General features: G+C 41.1%; 1 protein-coding gene across 7 annotated transcripts in view; it reads right to left on the bottom strand.

The window, feature by feature from the left end:
• Positions 1-23,819, bottom strand: part of ANO4 (anoctamin 4) — a 128,545-nt gene that overhangs the window by 25,091 nt on the left and 79,635 nt on the right. For 4 of the 7 annotated variants that reach the window (XM_053405842.1, XM_053405844.1, XM_053405845.1 and 1 more), the window contains 9 exons: positions 23,693-23,794; positions 20,689-20,733; positions 15,048-15,179; positions 11,885-11,991; positions 10,717-10,772; positions 8,912-9,033; positions 3,621-3,755; positions 3,151-3,247; positions 1,245-1,305 (listed from right to left, as the gene is read on the bottom strand). In XM_053405842.1, coding sequence (XP_053261817.1) covers positions 1,245-1,305; positions 3,151-3,247; positions 3,621-3,755; positions 8,912-9,033; positions 10,717-10,772; positions 11,885-11,991; positions 15,048-15,179; positions 20,689-20,733; positions 23,693-23,794 — 857 coding nt within the window. Of the gene's footprint in view, positions 1-1,244; positions 1,306-3,150; positions 3,248-3,620; positions 3,756-8,911; positions 9,034-10,716; positions 10,773-11,884; positions 11,992-15,047; positions 15,180-20,688; positions 20,796-23,692; positions 23,795-23,819 lie in introns of those variants that run through there. The other 3 variants (XM_053405848.1, XM_053405843.1, XM_053405847.1) reach the window with 3 other exon arrangements.

Raw genomic sequence — 23,819 nt, 5'->3', positions numbered from 1 at the left:
CAGCAGCCCACTCACATTGAAGACATGGAGAAACCCACACCAGTACAAAAGCAGCCCGAAGAGATGCCTTGCCCACCCTGATCCCAGCCTTGAACCCCAATTCTCTCCCACCACTCCCAATCCACAGAAAGAGATGGGAAGCCCAAACTTGCTAGAGGAGTGCCCATTTGGCAGCCAGGCAGTGCTATTAGCAGGAAACTATAGGGGGAGGGGGGAGTCTGATTTACCCAGGATGGGGGAGAAAACACAACTGCAAGCCATCACCCAGCTTCCGATAACAATCCTGCAGAGGGCCAGATGGAGCAGGGCTAGGTAACATGTGGTCATCTAGGAATTACTGAGCTGCAACTCCCATCAACTCTGACCATCACTTATGCTGATTGGGACCAATGGGAGTTGTAGTCCCAAGGCCACAGGCTCCCTAGTCCTGCAGTTTAGGAAGTGACTATGTAAGTCCCTCAGCCTTCTCTAATGTTCCAGCACTAACTCTTTTTGAGAGTTATTCATGAATGACATTGGAACATAGGAGGCTGTCTTATACTGAGTCAGACTCTACATATATCTAATTCAGGGTTGTCTCTGCTGACTGGCCATGGCTCTTGAGGCTTTCAGAGAAGACTGCTTTTCAGTCATAGCTGGAGATACCAGAAAGTGAATTTGGGATCTTTCCCAGGCAAAGCATGTGTTCCACCATGGAGCTTTGGCCCCCTCCCCTGCAAAGCACACAGTCTAAATCCTGCAGATCTAATATTGTTCCTGAAATAAATGTTGCGTCTGGACGTTATCGCTTGAGCAAGGATTTGACTGTGTTTGGCCACAAAGGCCATAAATTCTGCAGAGCCTTTCATCTCAGCAGGGTATCAGACAGAAAGAGCTTTATTCTTTCGGAAAACATGAACATTTGCTACTTTCCAGAACATAAATCCTCTACATTAACAGGATTGTGGACTATGTTGGCAGACAACTGATTGAGTGCCAAGGGCTACATTGAAACATGTTGTTGTTGTTAATTTAATATTGAGTTCAAGATATCAGTAGTCTCTGACAATCTATTGCATGAACATGATGAACAAACGCGCTGTCTGGAAAGTTTCTAAATCAGAAAGCGTGACCTACAAATGTGAGTGGGGTGGGGTAGGGAAATGAGCCCACAGCACCATTAAAATAATCAAATATTTAGAATAGAATAAGATTTTTAAAAACAAAAAAGTACTGACATAACCTACCTTTAGAGCAGAACTTACCCCACACTGCCATGAAAACAGCAAAAAACACAGTAGCCCCATTGTCAAAAAGATGTGTTACCTGTGAAAAGACAATCAGGTTCAGCCATTGATTTTGAATATTCTATTCAAAACTATCATTTTCTATTGTGTAAAAAATAAGGGATATATCTTACTCAGGAAATTTGCTTAAACTGCAAAGGGTTAGGCCTAATATCAGGATGACAAACATTTATTAGGAGAAGTTTCCAATATGCTTATGATTTGGCTATCAGTAGCAAGCCAACCATTGGGTATGTTTTTACTACCAGACCACTATTTCTACATGCCAGCCCATTTGTAGCCTACAGTAATATATTCCTCTTTGTACGAGCCTTTCTGAAATCTTGCAGTCATTAAGCTATCAAAGGGAAATCTGCTTGAACTGTTCTCCTGAGGGGGAAAAAACCATAAGACCCTGACACACAGGGAAGCAATTAATTACACTGAGAAGATATATGTGAATTAAAAGCTCAAGACACAAGTGTCAGCTGCACAAAAAGACCTCATCAGACCCTCATGCAGATTGGCTACATTTCCTGCTATCATACGAAGAGTTGCATGACTGCAGAGAAGAGGCATGCTTCCGTGATTTATTTTAGAAGGTATAAAGATCACAGAGGAAAAGTACAGAATTGCACCATTGAACATAAAGAGTAGGGCTGTGCACCAGATCCAAGCCAAATTCGAGCTATCTGAACAGATTTGGCCCTATCCCAGTTGAGCTGAGACAGTCACAAACCACTGAATGGATGACCCAGGGGAAACTGGGGCTGTCACCGGGTGGGACATCAGGCAGGAAGGAGAAACATAATTCTGAAAGAGAGTGCCATGAGGGATTTTGGGCTTACTTTCCCCCTCTCTCCTGGCTGGGGGTGAGTGTGAAAGAATAATAGCCAATCTAACCTTGTATCAAGATCTGGGAGCACAGAGAGGCCCTATTCTGCTCTATGTGAGAATCCAGTGCTATGGCACTGGGAAACTTCCTTAAAAACCTAAGGAGAATCACTATCTATTGGAGGGTTAATGCTGTGAGCCCTTCCTTCTTATGCTCACACTGTATATATGTGTAGATAAAACCATATAGAGACACCAGAGTTTGTAGTGACCTTCTATCCAAAGCAGGGTTTTTAAACCTGTGCTTCACAGACCCTTAGGGGGTCTATGGATGAGTTTCAAGGGGTCCATGAAACAGAAAAACACAGAAAAAAATAAGTTCAAGGGGTCCATAGCTTTCATCAGATTTCCAAAGGGGTCCGTGACCCAAAAAAGGTTAAGGACCATGCTTCTAAACTAGGAAACCAGACCTGAGGTATGGACTGTCACTTCAAAGTTCCTCAGTGCTCAGAGGCTGAGGCACACCACAGCCGGTATGTTGCAGTGATTAGAGTGTTGGGCTGGCACCTGAGAGATCAAAGTTCAAATCCCCACTCAGCCAGGAAGCTCACTGACCTTGGGCCAGTCACTGCCTCTCAACCTAACCTACTTCACAGGGTTGTCGTGGGGAATAAATGAGGGAGGGGAGAACCATGTGTGCCACCTTGAGATCCTTGGAGAATAAGTGGGATGTAAATTAAATAATATTTTTAATGTAACAATACCATAGTTTGTCCTGCTTCTATTAGTAATACTTTAATTTCCTTTTTTTTAAAAAAAACTTTTTATTCAAAATTACGGTAAAACAAAACATATTATCCAGAAACAAGTAATCCTTTAATTTCCTAAGCAGAGGCATCACCCTTGAAGGAGTTGCACTCATTTGCACCAAAGTTAAACTTAAAGTGTTTGGAAGTTTTAAAAAGGCAAACAATGTTTTTCATGGTACTAAATTAAACACTGTTGCTGTATGAAGTCAAAAGCATTTTTAATTTTTTAATATTTTTTTTACCTTGGCATAAACACAGCTGTCGGACAACCTCATGAAGGGGCAGTATTTATCACATATAGGGCACATTATAATCTCTGTAGCTTGGCAGACTTCTTTACTGGAAAAGAGAAGAGATCATGATTAATATCTCAGTTTGCAACTAATACGCTTCAGAGTGCTTTCATAATTTGGGCAGTGGAGTAGTGAGCAGGAGAAAAACAGAACAAACCTAAAATAAGCCATTTTTTTTTACTTCAGAAAAAGTTAGTAGTAGTGGTAGTAGTAGTTGTTTAAGAGCTGCCAAGGAGGGTAAAACAAAAGATCAAAACAATACTGGTGTGTGGGAATGTTAAATAGCAACTGAATACATTTATTTATTGAATTGAATACATCTATTTCAGCTATTTGTATAATATTTAATCACTAAAGACCTCCATGCAATGCTTGCTTATATCAAATACACTAGTAGCCATGTTTTGTTTTCACTTCACCTGACTTGGCAGTGGTTCAATGTGGCTACTCCATACAGAAAGACAAAGAGTCCAACGAAGGCAGCTGGGAAGAGCATTCCTGTATACCAGCCTAACCAGGCAAAGTACAAGCCAATTTTCTCACCAAAGTACCGTCTGTCAAAAATACAAGGCAACAAAGTTATGAAGACATCTTTAATAGGATTGAACACTGGTTCTTAACATAAAAGTATATTATTCAGAGACTCAGAAGAATGACATTTTACTTCTATTAAAAACAAGGGGCAATTGTTGGGCTTTGAACGGATGGTTCATCAGCTCTCTAAGTTACAGCCCAACCAACCTATCTACTTGCATTAACTCCACACCTTGTATTTTGCACGGTACAATGTCTTTTTGTGGGGCAGCTTGGCATGTTCCAATGATCTTCCTTGAAGTTCAGGCTTTACTTGCCAAATGCAGTCAATTTGTTTTTGTATTCCTCTGTCAATCAGAAGGTCCCTTGGGTCTTCCGACTAAACTGATAAACTTGTAACCGTAATGTGGTCTTTTGTGACAAGGACAGCAGGTTGGCAGTGTAAAAACAACACTGGCAACAGCTGCAAATCTGTCTTTGCTGCATGAGAGAAACTTCTGGCCTAATTGTTTGGCTGACATACTGAATAGCAATCTGGGTTCGCTCCAGTGCAAAAGAAAACTTAAAGTCTATGGGATTTACATGGCCTACATGAATCCAAGTCTATAATTTAAAACTGTAAAGCAAAGTAGAAGCAGAACACTCAGCTAAGATTTATTTATACTGCTGTTCTCCACTCCCTAGGATAGGTGCTTTTTTATTTTTTTTGCTCTCTTGTTTCCTTCAGTACTTGAAATCCCTGCCCAGTCCTGCAGCTGCAAGAAGCAGTGCACACATTGTGACTTCTGATACCAATGAGCAGCTGCTTCCAAGACCCCAAATGATGCCAGTGTTAATTTATGCATTGCAAAAGGACGAGGAGCGGGTGTACCAAACTGCTCTCTGTGTATGAATGGGATCCACAGGGCCTCTTCACTTGTAGTTTTAAAAGAGCACAGCCAGTAATGGTTTTATTGGCATGCTTTATGTGAACATTGACACAGCTAAACAGTATCATTCACATCATGCTACCATTAAAAAAAAACTGACATCACCACTAGCAGAACAGTAATTCAGACGAGAGCTTGGACTGTACTGAGGATGATCAGATCAATAGTTCCATCTCTTTGCTCTCCCAGCCCTGTCAGATATGACTCTTGGGTATTATTACTGAGAGATGCTGAAATGCACTTTAGCCACCCAAAGCCAGAAGAACAATCAATAGAGAATGACTGAACTTCATGGGATCATTCTCACTTCCCATGAGACCTGCTTTGGCAACTCTGCCTCATTCCTACCCGTTCCATCAGATTGATGCCTAACACGCACATAAGCACTAAGGGGCTGCGTAACCATGTTGCCCACATAAGCCTGTTCAGGACGTACTGAAGAGGCTCTGGGGGAAAGTGCTGTCTGGTGCGTGTCCTGCATCAGTAGTTACCTGGCAGCAGACACTGCCAGTTCTCTGACCAGCCCAGGCGGCTGGATCTACCTGCCATTTACATTGCCCACATAGGGACACTCTAAAGCTTGATAGCTAGATTCAGCTCTCTGACGTTTGGAGCGCTGGGCTGGATTTATTTAATGGTGGTCCTGGGTATTTGTCAACAGTGGGCCCTGAGAGTGGATTCTCATGCTGCCCAAGAATCCCAGAAACTGATACTAGCCCCAAGCGTAGGCATCAATTCATACTGTGAAGAGCAGGGATGGAGGACCTTTTCCCCCAAGGCTGCATTCTGTAATAGGTAACCTTTGGGGGGGGGGTCACATGCCAGTGATGTGCTAGCCAGAGGCAAAAGCAAGCAGAGAAACAAATGCGATTCTCATATTTGTACAATAGGCTACATTCCAGGCATGCAGAAGCCAGAGGTTTCCAACACCACCCTCAGTACTTCTCCATCCTCTAATCAAGCAAGCAAGAGACATCATCACAGTTCAAAGATACATTCTAGCCAGGCTAATGCAACTGAGGAAGATGAGCAAGGAGTAAAGGGGTCCAGTCTGGGGATCTGGAGTGTGGCCTGAGAGAGTCCCACGGGCAGGACAGAGGCTTGGAGGGTCCCTGAAGTTCCCCACCCCTGGTGCAATGTATGTATGAACTAGGGATGGGGAGAACCACAGCAGCAGACCCCACTCCCAACCTATGCGCATTTAGCTTAATGCCTGCATAGAGTCGATACATATCTGCCAAGACTTTTCGCAGTTGTTCGGTTAAGCTGTTCAGGCTCCCTACTACACCCCACCAACTGCACACAGTTCGCATGTCTTCACATAGTAATCTGTCACTTCCTATTCTGTGTGTGCCAAAGGGCTTTCAAAGATCAAGCACCACGGACAGAGCTCAGTTATCATATGATGCAGTATGTGTCAAAGAAAACCAGCTCAGAAACTGAGAATATTAACACTTCATAACCACTACCTTGGCTAATCTTACAAACCCGACACATCATCCCTGGTCTGACACCAACATGCCCAAAATTATGCAGACATCAATAGATGTCGTCTGCTCTGGAAATGTCTTAATTGCCAAGTTGATAGTGCTGCCAGCAGGCAGGCAACTCATTCATGAGGATATAGGTGAGCTACTGATAGGCTCTAACATTTAGGAATGACTGCTCTGCTGCAGACAATAACATGTGCAATTTCAAGTGAGGAAATGCAGCCAATTGAAAGAGCTATTAGTTTTTATACCCTTTTGGGTATTTTTTGTTTGTTTTGGAGCTTTTCCTGCAGTAACCTGTAAACCAATTTCAGGTGGAGATCATAAAGAGATCATCCAGAACCTTTAACAAAAGTTTTTGATACATGCTTTAAAGAGAAACCACACATCTCAGCATCCCATGGGGACATCTATTCAGAACTGTGCAGATCATTCACACACATTGTTTCCTTGCTTCTTTCTGGCAACTTTAGTGGCCAGCTGGTGTAATTAAACCAAAATTAATGACTGTTGAATGTGCCAGATTAATGGCACTGTGGAATTAAGATTTCAAATTTATTGCTAGAGAAAGCAGCAGTTGTACAAGCTTTCCCAGTAACAATGGAACTTGAATATGATCTGGTAGTATTCACCAGCGAAGAGAATACGGGGCGGTTTATTAGCTGCTTTAATACCTAGGTATCTCTGAATAGTGCCTGTGAGATCATGGACTGGGTAATGAGTATCATACAAGAACTCCTACAAGGGGCCACAGGAACTCTGCAAACATACATCTTGATTCACAATAGGTGGTTTGTGTACATAATGCATTAAAACTTTTATTGGGGCAGCAGGGAATCTCATGAAAATCTCAGCTTCTTCTTTCTACATAAAAAACTTAAAGCCTGCTACTCCATGGCCAAACTTGCATTGAATCTAAAGCAAATTAAAGGGAGGATTTCAAGTGTGCTGTGTTGAGTGATCTTGAGTATGTGCCATTGTCACATGTCCCTTGAACTCTGGATTCCAGGAGATATGAAGATTTAACCGTGCTGCTCAAGTCTGATGGATATTTACCTTGGGTAGTGGCACAGATGACCAGAAACAAATGCCACTACTAGAGCAATTTGCTTGTTTCTGAAGCAACTTAGTCACTATAAGCACTTATCTCTGTTTTTCTAGACTAATGGAGAAAAAGAATCAATATTGTGACATGAAGAAAGCTAAGTAAACAGAAAACAAAAAGATGTACTGCAGCAGCTCAGAGACTAATTAGTGTCATAGAACAATGTATATTTGCAGCTACAAATGATTTTCAAAAATTACTCCCGAGCGACCCAGAATCTTAGTCATCTACTAAGGCAGAACTCTGAAGTTAAGTTTTAGCTTTTACTATAATAGAATAATGCATCTGGAAAATGGTCAGTGTGCCCAACATTATTAGGCTGCCAAATTCTGTATGTCCCAAGAGGACCCTTGTGAGATTTCTAGGCTAGGTATTTAAAAAAACACCCTTGGAATAAGGTGAAAGATTTCAAAAGGAAGAGAACTTCAACAGTGATTTAGGAATCAAATCATGTTCTGCTTTGTTGTATTTTCCAGACAGGACAAGCACCAGGTTTGAAAGGAGCCCCTCTATTAGTATGCCTTGGCAAGGGGCAGTAGAGCCTGGACCATGTTCTGAACATCTTGGGTGGGTGGGTTTAGCTGCCACTTAAATTTTTCACAGTGATATATTGCTGCTCTGTGACCTTATGGGAAACTAATATGATGGCTGGGAGCAGTTGCCCAATACAGTCTGGAGCACTGCACTGGGTTTTTGTTTTTTGGGGAGGGTGTCCAGGGCACATGTAAGCAGTGGTCCCTGGTGGGGCACTATGATCCTGGCAAATGCCCCAATATGCCTGGTACTGACACCAGATCTGTTTGCAGAAAAAAATGCAGTCCAAGAGCAATCTCCTATTGTTGTTATTCGTTTACAATTATTCTCTAAAATAACTTCATATAGTTACAAATATACTTTATATCAACCCAGCATTTCCTGTAAAATATTTAATTTTTTTTAGGAAATCAGTTTTAAAAACAAATGCAGAGAAAGCAAATCTCCTAGCACTTGCTATATTTTAGAAAAATGTGTTACTGCTGTACTATATCATTTGCAGACTTTCAGACACCATTCTCAGTTACAGTATCTTCAGCCACACTTTACTCTTAAGAGCTGGTGGTGGTCTATTCGCCTGCAATGCGGATGCAACATCGGTGATGAAGGGCTGGAAGGGAGGTTGGCCATAGTTCATCTTCAGCACTTATATGCTGGCATTCTAAGTCTCTTATAGTTGGGATGTAAGCCACAACTTTTAACTAAGGATATTGGGTAGGACACTTTGTGACTTCATACTGCAGTCCTTAAGTGGGCAAGATGCCATCTGGGGTGCCAATGTGGGTTTTAAAAGTGCCAGAAATCTAGTTATTGTGACTATAGGAAAGAATAATACTTAGCACAAGTCTATAGTATAGTATAGTATAGTATAGTATAGTATAGTATAGTATAGTAGTCTATAGCACAACATACTATAGTAGTTACTCAGGGTTTCGGAAAGTGGTCCCCTCTCAGCCCTATCTTGAGGTGTCAGGGATTGATCCTGGGAGCTTTATCACGCAATATATGTGCTCTACCAGTGAATACCAGCCCTTCTCTGCCACATAACAAGCTGATTTAATTCATCCAAGCACACCAAAATATTAAAAAATGAAGAACTGGTTTTTAAAAGGTTTTACCGTACAAGATCCAAAGGCTGGTATTTATACCAAGCTCCCCACGAAGCCCAGCACTCATAAAGTAGGTGCCTGTGGTTTTCTGCCCCATGAGTTCTTATGGATTTTTTACTTCTGTAACCACCCTAAAATAAAGGTTGTAAAGGAGAAATTAGTGAAGAAGTATTCGTTAGAATAAACATACTATCCATGTAAGCAAACACACACACACACACACACACACACACTCATTTCATATTATTTCCCCACAAATAAACAGCATATTGCTATTCTTCAGATTCCAATTCCTAACCTCGGGTCTACAAACTCCCAGAAACTTTTGAAGGAAGATAAGAGCACTCAAAGGAAGCAAACCTAATGTTTGCAGTTTCTTTTCTAATGGAAGTTTTTATTTTTCTGGGCTTCCAGATTAAGATCTTAGCATTAAGGTTGCATTGTATATTTCTTAGCAAATGCGCACAAAAATTAGCCAAAAAGAACAAACAACTTTGCTGTTAGATATGTTTGTAACCTTTTCTTACATGATTGTCACATGTACTTTGATCTATCAGTTACATAGGATCAGTGATCACAGAACAGCTGTTTTATACATGTTAATACATGACCCTAACAACAAAGTATGGCAGGGTTTGGAAATATACGCAGGTAACCTCACAGATTGATTACTACTGGACCAGCCCTCAAAAACTTTGTAAGACTTCAGCTAATACTGGATGCTGTTGTTTACTTTCTTATAGGAACAGACAGGAAGGAACACATAATAATACCAGCACTCCTAAATTTGAATTGTTATAGTGTCACCCAGGCATGATCACTTTGGGTACTGTTGTCCTGCTGTAGGAATAAGGATACCAGAAGTTGGAGTCCACTTTGAGGAAGGTCCAGAGACCAATGCCAGGTCAAACTTCAAGGTCAAGTTTGGTGAGGGAGGCAGTTAATGAAATAACCATAGTCCAGTCACAGGCCAAGGTCACACACACAGGAAAGTCAGGTTCACAGCAAGACAACACAGCTGACAAGAAGCTGCAGTACAGAAGCTGCTCCAGAAACTTTCCTAAGGAACTGCAGGCATTTATCTATGAGCCTGCTATGCCCCACTCTAGGCACACCTGGTGGTCGTCACAGCTATCTGAGGAGTTTGATCTACTAATGAAGAAGTAGCTCCTCATGAGTAGCATGTTACTCTCAAGGAAGTCTTGGCTTTCAGATGAGCACTCCACTGGTTCTGCACTTTGCTGAGTTGGTGCTCTCTTGGGCTTGGACATGGCTCAGCTTCTAGCTCTGACTTTCTATCAGGTGGGATGCCATAAGGCCTGGTGCTTCTAATTTGGCCTTGCTGCTGCCTGGCCTAACTTCTTGTTCTCTATGGTCCCCTTCAGGGTGTACCAGGCCCTCCTCTGAGGAGGATTCCTCTAGAAGGAATTTGACATCTGTTTTGACCTCTTGAGTCACACATGGCCTCTCCTGAATCTATCAACTTCACAAAATGTGGTGCTCTCCAGATGTGACTGGCCAGTGGTCAGGGTTGATGGGAGCTGGAGTCCATCTTGGGAGAACATCGTTGCCTATCCCTGATACAAACTGTTCTCTGAAGTCTTTTAACAAAGCTCTTCTTGGAGATTTGTCAGACTCTATTGTACAATAGAACGATGGTGTGGAAATGCCTTGAGTCTCAAAGGCAAGTATTTCTACAAAATACTTGTACCCAATCCAGCAAAAAACAGGATTAATATTACTGATGATAATTCTAGTAAAAGTCATCTAGAGACTATATTGTGTTTGCTAAGAAAAATAATAGGAAATAATACCTCATGAAGAGGAAATGCAGCTTCATAGGAGCCATTAGTAAGCAATCGATTCAGACCTAAAAAACCAAAAATATTCAATATATAGCATGCAGGGTTGGAATGACAATAATGCATTAGAAATAATACAGTAACAGCTGAATGTTGGAAAAGGAACAGCAAATTCTTTATAACACTTTATAAAGGTGTTGTAACTGTTGCAGAGTGGTACAAGCGCTTTTGAACACCCACATTTCTCAGAGCTCCTTGTGAATTGCTCTTAATTTTGCTAGGATAGTTTTCAGGTATCCTATCCTATCCTATCCTATCCTATCCTATCCTATCAAGTGCCTGGGAAGTTCAGGTATCTGGTATTTTATCAAAGAATAATATGAGTGCCAGCCATGGCATCTCTTAAGATAAGGGTAGGGAACTGCATGCCCACAGCCTGAACCTGGCCCCTGAAGTCTCCCACATTCCGCAGCAGTATGGGTTGCATTGAACAAAACAAACAGCAACTGCCACAGTCTATCTCCAGATAAAGTCTGGCATTTTTTGGGATTTTGCAGAGTGCTCCAGCATATTCTCAGCACCACAGCAACAGCAGTTAAAACTGCAGTACTAGGATCTTCAGCAGCAATTGCAATCACTTATGCAATAACCGTGTGCTGCATTTTATTTATTTAAAATATTTGTATACTACAATTTCATTAAAAAAAATATCTATAAAGATTAAGATATAAAACAGTAACTGACTATTATGGAAAATAGTTAAAAAGTCTAGATGACAAGATGTCCTAGTGCTGTTGTGGTGCCCTGTCAGTCATGCCTTTGCCTCTTTGCCTCTGAGGAATGGAGAGGGTTAGGGTTTCCCTCCCCATGTGGAACGCCCTTCCAGCAGATGTCAAAGAGATAAACAACTACCTGACATTCAGAAGACATCTTAAGGCAGCCCTGTTCAGGGAAGTTTTTAACGTGTGATACTTTACTGTATTTTTGGTTTTTATGGAAGCCGCCCAGAGTGGCGGGGGAGGCCCAGCCAGATGGGCGGGGTATAAATAATAAATTATTATTATTATTATTATTATTATTATTATTAAAGCATTGGGATGCATATGGATGTTTAAAGCTACCAGCCTACTTACTTGGAGAGGCTAATAAGCAGTAAAATCTGTTGCTGTCCCACACTTACCAACTTTATTTTTTCCTTCTTCGTATTTCACTCTCTGTAAAATATGATGAACAATTCTACTTCTTGTAGCATTGTTGAAGAACGTGTCTTTGTTGTGGATGATGAAGCTATTTTTGAAAACAAGCACAAGCAAGATAGTTATTGCTCATGACAAGGAGGTGTCACTGACATCTCTGACAAATCAAGAGTAGAATGTAAGAAAAAAATTAATTGAAAGACAATATGGAATTTCTGCTAAGTTGGGTTATTTGAAGGACACTGTATATGAAAGATTTTGTTAAAAATAATAACATGAGCTTGTGGTAACAGGGCCAGCCCAAGACATTTTGGCACCCGAGGCAAACCACAAAATGCCACACCAGAGAAAAAGGGGTGAGAGCTAAATAAGGAACAAGGGCTTGGGGATAAATGTATACACAGTTTCTGCTGCCACTATGAATCCTGCTGCCTGGGGCAGCTGCCTCACATTGCCTCATAGGTGGGCCGGTCCTGTGGACTTCAATCTCAATAGAAAATAAGCTTCAGTCAAAGCAGACACCACAAGTTGGTAGATTGAACTGGACCTCTGCCTGTCCAAGGCTGTGGTCAAATGCAACAATTATGGAATTTAATGAGCTGCATTATTCCAGGTCAAGCTACCTTTCCATTTTGCCCAGTATTGCCTACTCAGACTGGCATCAACTCTGGCAGAGAGATCTGTCCCATCATCTGTTGCTACCTGTGGAGATGCTAGGGCCTGAATCTGGGACCTTCTGCATACAAACTATGTGATCTATCACTGAATGATCCTCCCTCCCCTATGTAAATTCCAGGTACACTTATTTAGGAGTAAACATCATTGAATGCAGCAGGAGTTTTTTGAGTAAACATGCCTGGAATAGGTTTTCACACTTGTGATCATTGACTCAGACATGACAGTAGCCAACATGAAAATTATGGATCCTACCAAAAATCTTGGGGTTAGGGTACAACCTTACTTCCTGGGTGCCATGGAGGACTCTCAGATGCCTGGTGCAACATAAGCAATGTTTATGCAAGGGATACAGTGAAACATCCAAAAGTTAGATAATGTATTTTGAATGACAGGGGATTTATTTTAATTGCACCTGATTTTAAAAATGAAGCAATAACATTGCACGTTTCCTTGTTACTACGCACTTCCTAAGAGATGAGTAAAACTGGGAACTTGGAAATTTAAAAATGTTCTTGCAGTGTCTTAACAAGGCAGAATAAAGGCAATGCACCAAACTGTCATCTAAAGAATAGCCTTGAACTAACAGGACTGCAGCTGAAAGCCAGCCAGCCAATTAATTTCTTTTGATACATTCTCTGTTGGAAACTTTCCAGGTTGCAAACTTTAGCTTGAGGCCAAATGTAATGTTACCCTTTCATAAAAGTCCACGCAACAACTCCTTGATTTACAGGAAGGTCTCCAGATGGACAAGAGTAGATTTTGGCCTGTATTGCAAGATCATTAAGGGTCATGATGACAGGCCATTCACACAACTAACAATTGCATACGTGGTTTTTAAAAGGTAAATCTGAAGTTCCCCCACTCCCGCAATACAAATAGCAGGCACATGGGGCCCAATCTGGATCAAAGCAAAGGTGCCTGCAATTTACTTTTAAAAATCACTCACACTGTTGTGTAGGAAGCATTATGTCTTGTTTAGCCTGAAGAGGTGAGCCTTGAGACAAGCAATTTAAAAATACACAGATCCCAGTCTCATGCACTGGCCACCTATTTGTAAGGAAACCTTTTCCCTTATAATTCCCATTGAAGGATCTAATGTCATCTGCAATAAATGTACCACAAATTCTACTAGGAAACAAAACATACCACCTTCTTTTTCTGTTATTAATTATTAGCATTCCGAAAGTCACATACACTCCTAAAACTTCCAGGGATAAAGTAATTAAAAACTCAATCTAGTGTTAGAGTTGTTTTTTGTCCCTTCATTACTATATATAGACATAGAATTATAGAGTTGGAAGGGACCCCAGGGGTCATCTGCCCCAACTCCTTGGGATGCAGGAATCTCAATCCAACCTCTGCTTAAAATCCTCCAAGGAAGGAGAGTCCATCACCTCCCATGGGAGTCCATTTTACTGTCAAACAGCTCTTGCAGTCAGAAAGTTCTTCCTAATGTTTTCAGCTATATGATGATGATGATAATTATTAACATAATATGGAAGGACTGTATTGGGGAAAATTATCATTCAGATTAAGGAGTGAGATGAGAATTGGGGTGGGGGGGTGGGAGAGAGAGAATCCATGCAGAAAAGTTCAACATCAAGATTTTCAGAAAATTCCATCCATATCAAAAGAATTCCATATAAACATTATCTGTTCATGTAAACGGACTTTGTGCATATACAACATGAAGATAGATTGGTTTTTAAATGCTAAGAGTTACATTAAGTTTGTGTCTTAAATAGTTGGTTTAGGGATGCAGTACAAAATACAGATTTTGACTGTGATGCAAACCCAGATGGGCGGGGTGTAAATAATAAAATTATTCTTATTCTCATGCTTATTCTTATCCGAACTTTAAAAGCATCCTCAAGTCTGCTGCTGTTTTAATTATTTTTATGCCATTTTACTGTTTTTATAATTGCATAGGAATTGTTGTTATGTTTCTACACAGTTAAGAGCACATTTCATGCAGAAAAGCAGGACAAAATGAAATGAATTAAACAAAAATAATAAACTATTTGAAGCTGTGGTGCATTCATGTAACACATCAATACCCCTTTTAATTTGTCAACTAGTAAATGAAGTCTTGAGGAAATGATGAAATGGCTGCAATGGCTGCTTACCCCTTTCTAGGGGGCCCAGTGGTTGTGGCCCCTTGTGTTCGGCCATCCTACCTGGCAGCAGAGTGCACATGCAGCCAGCCGTTCGGGAATTCCCACGGCTGGGCGGAGAGGTGAACTGCCCACTTCAACCCAAGTTCAAATGGGTCCATCAGAGGCCCCTCCCACAGGGCTCTGCTTCACCCGGTCAGCCAGAGGAAATGATGCAAAGGGCCGCAACTGCAGCATTTGAGCAAAATTTCAAGCAGTTCAGTAGGGGTCCATCCTTACTAATATGCTGCTATCCCCAAAATAAACTGTAGCAGTATTAGTTCATCTCAAAATTTGTCTTCCTTACAACACTCACTGATGGATCCTTTGCTGACTGAATGGGGCAGTGTAGCAGTCATTCTCCTCCAGGTCTGGCAGCCTTTCCTTGTCCAACCTCATTGGCTTTCTAGGTAACCATCCTCGAAACCTGCTTAATTGTTTCTCGATTCTGTAGCACGTGAAAGGCAAGACAAAAGGAAACATAAAGCTAAACGTTAAAACCGAGGTGGGTACTTTCTTTATACATACAATCATACTCGTATGGACAACACAAGTTTATGGGGAAGTTACATACAAGGATTTTTCAGAAAGTGTTTGTTGCGTTGTGTTTTTTAATTGATCTATATGCTGTTCTGGGAACACTTTCGGTTGAAAAGAAAAGTGAAAATGCTTTAAAGCAGTTTCAAGAACAGAATTGTATAAAGTACAGTAGAACCAATTAGTTTTAATTGCGTGTGATCTACAAAATCAGAGTGCTCACTATCAGATTAGCTTAGTCCTGTTTGATTCACTACAGATAGCAAAAGAGGATTCCGTGGACCAACCTCTCAAGGCCGTAAAGCACTTATTCACCTCGCCAAACACATTGAGAACTGAGGGGAAGGGAATAAGAGGTTCCCCTTGTGTGCTGGACCAAAGGCAGGGACACCTGTGAAATGCCTCTCTTCATACCACCCTAGTGCTCAGGGCTTTGGAGATTGTGGCAAGGAAGTGGTAACTGATTCCTGGAAATTGAAATAGAGAACTTGGACCATGAGAATTGTTTTCTCCAAGGAACACAACTTTCTCAAAAGCCTAAACCTTTATTAGCCCAGGAAGGAAGGTCTGCTTTCACGCAAAATACTACCCAGGGGACTTATTGTGAACAAGCAGGATGCCAACAGAACAGTCTTTCCTGCCGCTTCTGTCTCTAATGTCCTTCCTGACAGAACAGAAGCACTTGCTACAATGCAGCAAATATCAACGAAGGCCAAATAAGCTCTTGCCAATTTCATTTTTAGCTGGTTTAATCTAAATTTACACCTTAATTGCCAAAACTATACTAAGGATGCTTAAGCATGAGGATTTCAGAAACCACAGTAGAAAGCTCTGGCAGCAGAACTTTAGAGAAATTAATCGTTTTGCTTCCATTTGCCACCCACTCATGTCTCACAGAGGGTGCTCCTTTAAAAAGCTGCTCTGTCAATTTGTTTCAGCAACACTGTCCTGATACGCTGCAGAATTTATGGACTCTCTGAAGACAAATAATACACCGCAAGAGCTGGAAGCACTGTCGGTTCTTAGATTTAATAATCTCCTTTCCAACAGGTGGAAACAAGCAGAAGTCAAAGACTGACAACATAATGGCAATGGAAACAAACAGGCGTTGTATCCACATGGAGATTTCTTTAGGGATTCCGAATCTGACACAAGGCCATCTGTGTCTTCAGCTTGTGTTTAAGGCAATATGCAAATAGCAAGTATGCAAATAATTTCCTGATATATCTACTTTAAATGAAAAGCAGCCATAGGTGTTTTCTAGTTTGATATTTTGTTTGCATCAAAGTAAAGGCCTTTTATAGGGCAATAGGTATGGGACACGGGAAAAACAGGAAGGTAGGTCATGCATCTCCCACCCCAACCACTACAATACTCCTGAGTAATGTCTAGTTTGGCCAGAACTGAGACTGCACAAACTTGTTGAGTCATAAAGTCAACATAACCCAGTATGCACTGTTGATATTGGTTCTTTTGTGGGACACTATTCCTAGTGTCAATAAGATCTCTACAGGAAATGGTGTTGGTGCCAGGAAGCAAATAGCTATGATGTAATAGGGCAAAAAGCACCACTGATTCCATATGAGTCACAGAATACCAATTCACTGGTAAGTTCTTTGCTGCATACATCTCCTATTGTTCTGGGAAGAAGATGCTAAAAATACCATCTTAACTTCCTGGTAAAATTGCTCTAATAAGGGCATGGTCTGAAGCCACATGAGGCAACCCCTCCTGTTGAAGGTGAGTCTGGTAAGAAACTGAACACATACATAAGAAAATGAATAAATGAATAAAGAAAAATATTCACTACAGCATCCTCGTGTAGAATCCCCTCCCCCCGCACCAGTACCTCAGTTCTGCAATGATAGTTCCCTGCTGATCACACTTTTCATGTACAGTGGTGCCCCGCAAGACGAAAATAATCTGTTCTGCGGATGCCTTCGTCTTGCAGGGATTTTCGTCTTGCGGAGTACCGCTTATCAGCTGATAAGCGGTATTTGACAGATAAGCGGCTTAGCAGCTTTTAGCGGATTAGCGGATCAGCGGATAAGCGGCAATTTACAGATAAGCAGCTTAGCGCCTTTCAGAAAAGGCAAAAAAAAAAGGGAGACCACGGAAAAAAATTCGTTTTGCGAGACAGCCCCATAGAAAAATTCGTCTTGCGAAGCGGAAAAAATATCGGAAAGCCCTTTCGTCTTGCGCATTTTTCGTTTAGCGGGGCATTCGTCTAGCGGGGTACCACTGTAGAGTAGGAGTGGGAAAACATTCAGCTCGCACCCTGGGCTGAGAGCTCCTATACCAGGCATAGGCAAACTCAGTCCTCCAGATGTTTTGGGATTACAACTCCCATCATCCCTAGCTAACAGGACCAGTGGTCAGGGATGATGGGAGTTGTAGTCCCAAAACATCTGGAGGGCCAAGTTTGCCTATGCCTGTCCTACACCTTATGACAGGCCTAGTCAATGTGGCCTGCAATTTTCATCAACCCCAGCAGACATGGCCAGTGAACAGGGATTGCAGGTGTTGTAGCCTATCATGAAGTGCCAATCAATATTCATGTGCTGAAGAATATTCAGCTAAAACATTCACTGAATAATTTAAGGAGAAGTAGGTACAAAGGGAGAATTGTGCACTCCCACATGTACATACAAACCGATTTGCCTACATGAGCCAAAAATCCTCTGACTCAGATCCTGGGCAGCTAATGCCCTTCAGAGTGAGCAGTGCTAGGCAAGGAGTCTGACCTGAGCTTATTATATATTTCATTCAAACACTACAGGTGCCTTCATTTAGCATGGGGCTGGCTGAAGCAAGTTCTGCTGCATGACAAAGATCGCACTATGCATACTACAAAAGACAACCCATGTCAGCAGTGTCGTTTTTGGCAAATTTCCTTAAAAATATATTTAAAAAGCTCACTTTGTGTCTAGATTTTCACTTTTTGAAATATGGCAACCCTACTATACCTGGAGCAAATGAACAAAATATCCATGTAATCAAAGGGTGAATAATGTAGTAGGATGAATAAGGCTCCAAAGAAGCTTCCACATGCCTGATCTAAACTAGGTCAGGGACTAAGATCAAACTGTGAACCATTTATAGGCTTCAAGTAATGCGACAACCAAACCCAACTAGCTATTTCCATTATTAATTGTAAAACAGAAATGCAATGGCTGGGATTCAAAGAACTAGGGGCACCCATAGGTTTTGGCATGCACGGTTAGTTTGGGTATTGTGTTTTTTATATTGCAAGCTAATCCCTGCATTAGTAACTGTTCAAGCTTTAGTATCTATTACCTTGCCTTGATTGGTTGTTCCTAGGTAGCATATCAAATCCTGCTTAAACTAGTTATCAGAAGTAGAGAAGTCTCTGTCTGCCCTTGTCACTGCCACTGTGAGTTGCTGCCTTGAAGGCCTGACCACCTATTGCCTTTTCACCTCATCCACAGTCATCTCTTTTTTTCTCAGACTGTCGCTATTTTGGGATGGAATTCAATCACATACTGGCCAATTCAGGCTGCACAGTTGTAGTTGATTTGAAGGTCTTGTGCAAACCTGCTTACTCAAAGGACTGGGTTTTTGCAGTAAAGGAAAATAACAGGAAAATGCACTAGGAAATGTGAGATAACACTTGCTTTGAGGCAATGCCATCTAACTTCCCTGCAAACAAATAAAAACGAATACTCATACAGCCAATTTTGCCTAACCTCCCTACAAAGAAATCAGAATGAATACTAAATAGGTCAAAGCCTTTTATTTTCAGGTTAGAACAGCACATAAGGCAGCCACAGGTTGCAAGGACCTGTGGGTACATGAGAAGCTACATTAGCTAAGCACAAGCTAAAACACTAAACTAAAAAGTAACATGCCCCCTGCACCTTCCTTTTAAAGAATGGGGTAGGCACAGCATTTAGCATGGTAGGTGGGCAAGCAAATGGGCAATCCTTGTGGGCTAAATAGGTGAGGTTGGAGAAAGAAGTGGGGTGCATGGCTGTCAACTTTTCCCTTTTCTTGCGAGGAATCCTATTCGGAATAAGGGAATTTCCTTTAAAAAAAGGGAAACGTTGACAGCTATGGTGGGGTGAATGCCAGTTCAGATTCAGATTTATTCCCAGCTGTACCAGGGGAAGGCAGCTGTGGAGGAAGTGTCTGGAAAAGAGGTAATGGGAGGCACTTCTGAAAGTTTGCCTAAGCCTCTATTGGGGGCAGATCTCCATGCCCTAACTTGCTAGGACCCTCCCTGGGAAGAGACATCTCTTGGGGTTTGGAATCTGTTACCCCCCCCCACTCCACTGGGATACTCCCCAGGGTCCTCCAGGTCTAACTCCCCAAGTTCCTCCCACTCTTCCTCCAGGTCTGAAAATGCCGGCCCCCCCTTGAAGACACTTCCATGGGAATCATGACACTTTTATTATGTTAAAACACAGTTACGGTACTTCACACAATGTTAAAAGCCTTTTGAATTGTTCTCTAAACTAACTATTTCTCAAACCTCCCCCTGGAATGTTAGTTTGAAATCTGGAACCCAATACACCCAAGATTAATAAATATAAATATAAAATAGTCCCATTAAGGTCAAGCTATGATACATACAAGAAGTAAGTTCTGATCGTTACTGATTCGTTAATATGGAGAACAAAACCATCATTATTTACTTCCCTAATGCATATCACTGTGGAAGATTTGTGTGCTTATGGCTAACAGACTGCTCACGAGGCCTTCATTATGAGCTTTATCTTGCACTTAGTTACATTTTCTATAGTTATTCTGCCTGCTTTTGTTTGGTTTCAAAGATTCACCCTGCTTTTGTCTGCTAGTCCTTTCATCCTCTAACTGTGGGGAGAACTGCCAGATGCAAGATCCATTTGCAGAGGTACCAAGGGGATATTTTCTCACAAGGCAAAAAGCTGTGGGGCCTCCAACCACATTGGGGTTTAAAGTGCCCTAAACTTCTGAGTTCTGGGCTGTCTACACACCATACATTTAAAGCACATTATTTTCCCCAAAGAATCCTGAGAGCTGTAGTTTGTTAAGGGTGCTCAGAATTATAGCTATATGAGAGGTAAACTCTTTTTGGGGGGGGGGGTAAATGTGATTTAAATGTATGGTGTGTATGACTGGATTGGATCCCCATGCTTTTTACTTTAACAAAACATGTATCCAACTCAATTTTCCAATTGCACAAATGGTGTCTTTGGTCCTAAGAGTCTTTCAAGTGGAACATACATGTTAGAACAAACCATGAGATGACAGTAATACCTTGAAACCAACAACAATTCAACTATCCACACACAAAAAATCATTGTAACTACTGTATTTGCAGAAAAAACAGTTGATTATTTCGCTTCCCCTTCTCCTTCTGTGGTTGAGCTTTTACATCAACCATGGCCATCTTCTGATGAAGGAAAAACATCACTAACCTGTTCAGGAACTTGTACCGGCGATGCAGGTAATAGATTTTTCTCCTGGAAGAACAGCAAAAATGAAGCCAGTCGAGAAGAAAACCCATCGTCAGTTACAGTATGAACTAGCAAGGAAGGAAAGGAGATTGAAGATAGAAGCCTGTAAGAGGTGGAGGAAGAAACTAAAGAGAGAGATTAACAGACAGAACCATCACAGAAACCCACAAAAGTGTCAGGTATGATGGAACTTGAGGAAACACTTTATTGTTCCCCTTACTCTTCTTTCTTCCGTTTATGTTCATGCATGAAGAGAGGGGCCTTTTTTCTTTCAAAAGGATCCTGGAAACTGATGGCAGCTTTTTGGGAGGCAAATGCAAATATAAATAAATTTAACGCAGTGATTTCAACATCAATAACTGAATGGTTAAAGACAGCATTTGATAAACCGCATGTGCTTCAAACTGGGGAACATACAGCAATTAATACTCAGGCTAGGCAAACCCTGGCACTGGGCAATTGCCATAACTTTACATGCAGCACATCTCTAAGTGGTGCTAGTGTTAGTGACAGTGATGCAGTTCTTCTCTAGGAGGTGGCATGCATGTGGTACAGAAGCATTAGTTATGTGTTTAGTAAGTGCTTTCCCCTTAGATAAGAGAGTGGGCAGACTTCAGGCTTGTGGGATCTACTTCAATTTCTACCAGAACTTCCAATATACACCAAGTGGAGCATGGTTTAAAGGGCATATACTTAGATTTGATTAATATGAACCCAGGAATTAGTCTTGAGTACCAGAAGTAAACAGAGCTCATGGTCCTTCTACACAAAAATTCAATTCCTGGTTACTCTGAACTATCTTCATTTCAGCAGTTATAATTTAGAGCTAGGAAGGTGGTCATTTTGTTGCTGCTCTTGGGGGTCAGAAATTCTTGCTGATCTACCCTGGCCATACCAGTAGATCCAGTTCTACTGTCTGCCCACCCTGGTATTAGTCAAATGAAATATAAGTTAGTTTTTGCATTTGTTTTATCTGTGCGAATGTGAAGCTATATTGGCTAGAATGCACATTTGATTTGAAAATGGCTCTTTCCTGATATCCATCCTGCTTTAACAATATTGTACAAATAGTACACAAGGCAAAGATGTTGGGAGTTGCAATCCAACAACATCTGGGGGGAGCACAGGTGTTTCCCCACCCCCACTGGTGTAGGGAGTGAAGTGCTTCTGCTTTTTGATAGTTCTGGTCTTTTGTCAACGAAAGGAAGTACTTACTCATAAAATATGTAATTCCCTACCATAATATGTATGGTATCCAAATGCAGAGATAATCAATTCTTGGGGTGAGAGCTGGGATCATAACCATAGGTCTTGCCAAAACTTCATATGACTACCAGCCCTTCTACATGGAATGTAGTTTCATAGGCTCTACGCAGAAGAGCCTAGCAATGTGCAAAAACCGGGAGGAAGATCAATGAGAACACTCCCATATATCCACTCCATGCAATGGTTATCCCCACATTTGGTCATCTATACAACGTGACTTTTATCTTTTTAAGAAGATTAGGCAAACTCATTAAGGGCATTGCCCCATGGTAACTAAGCAGAACCTCCATGTTCAGAACTGGTATACTTTCAAGTAGCAGAGTTGGCGGGGTGAGGGAGCAGTAGGGTATAGCCATGACTTTTGTATCCTTTTGATATCTCGCCCAGAATTATCTGGCTGGTCATTGTTGGAAACAGAATGCTGGATCCGACAGACTTTGGTCAAATCCAGCAAGGTGATTCTTATTTGCTTAATATGCAATAATGTATTTAATTTACAAAATGCAGCAGCACCAGTAATAAAGAAAATATATTGGCAGAGAAAGTTCATAATGGCTGTTTAAAGAGCCCTGGCTATGGGTGCCATGAGATGTTACCCAAAATTGAGTGCCCACCATGCTTTCAATAATGAAACCTGTGACCACAATAGACCCTCAAAGCAAACAGAAAGCACCTGGGCGTTTTTGTTTGGAGAACCCCTTGCAAGAGAAAAGATGCAGTGTGGCAGGACAGAGCTCATGGCCATAACGCATCCATATGAGGAGCCTTTGTGATGTCATGTCACAGGAGGGGCTCAAAATTTTCAATTTTCTTTGCACAGCCTGGAAAGTGGCAAACTGCACTCACCTGGACAAGCTGCATTGTGTTTATAATCATAGTACAGTCTGCCAAATTTTAGTTTTCCTTTTGGGATTTAAAATATGGATAAAGACGACTTCGGAAGAGTGTGCCTTATCTTGAAAACTGAATCCACACTGAAATAGCTTTGATCTCTCCAACTTGTTAAGCTCTGGCGAGGGAGTTAATAGCTAAAAGAGCAGACTTTCATAACAGCTATTGAAGGAGACACCAAGAGTTGCTTAGAATCTGGGAAAGCTGGTCACAGATTGTGATTGCTCAGCAAATTCTGAACTCGTATTTTTCTTTCAATGTATATACTCTGCAAATTAAGAACACCAACATTTCATTCTACAGACTTACACTAATGTAAATCTATATAGGTGAAAAAAGAGTTAGGCTGTTTGAATATGTTAATTAGTATAAGCCAAACAAACATTATTTTAAGTTTTTTCTCTCTAAGCAATATAATATAAAGCAGGTGTAAGATTTAAAAATACATTAAAATGCATGTTTATATATATTTAAAGTTCATATATAGCCAAATATACCAAAATTTTCTTAAATGACATTTTGAAGTTAATTTGGCCATTAGTATTATACAATATTTTAGCTCTGTGGTTTTTTGGTGTTTTTTTGTAATATACAATATTTTAGCTTTGTGGTTGTTGTTGTTTTTTTGTAAAAGTCATGAAATGTATTTATCTTCTTCATTTGAAAACTTTTTCTTTGTAGTAGATGCTTAAGTATTAAGGTGATTTTTCCCCCTCTAGCAAGGCAGCATACATACTGGCAGGCTACAGGTGTTGGATATGCCAGATACGTTCAACAGGCATGCACTTTTCTGTGCTGCCGTACGTACCTGGATCTTCTCGATTTTCCATTGTTTTCAAAGAAATGTCCATTTAAAAAACAGCAGGGCACGAGTATGCAGGGGGCTCCAGCATTGAAGGGGTTAAAGGGCCTAAGGATAGAACACCCCCATGAAA

The sequence above is a fragment of the Podarcis raffonei genome, chromosome 10 (genome assembly GCF_027172205.1).
Source record: "Podarcis raffonei isolate rPodRaf1 chromosome 10, rPodRaf1.pri, whole genome shotgun sequence".
Classification (NCBI taxonomy): Eukaryota; Metazoa; Chordata; class Lepidosauria; order Squamata; family Lacertidae; genus Podarcis; species Podarcis raffonei.
This window is presented reverse-complemented; position numbering and strand designations above follow the sequence as displayed.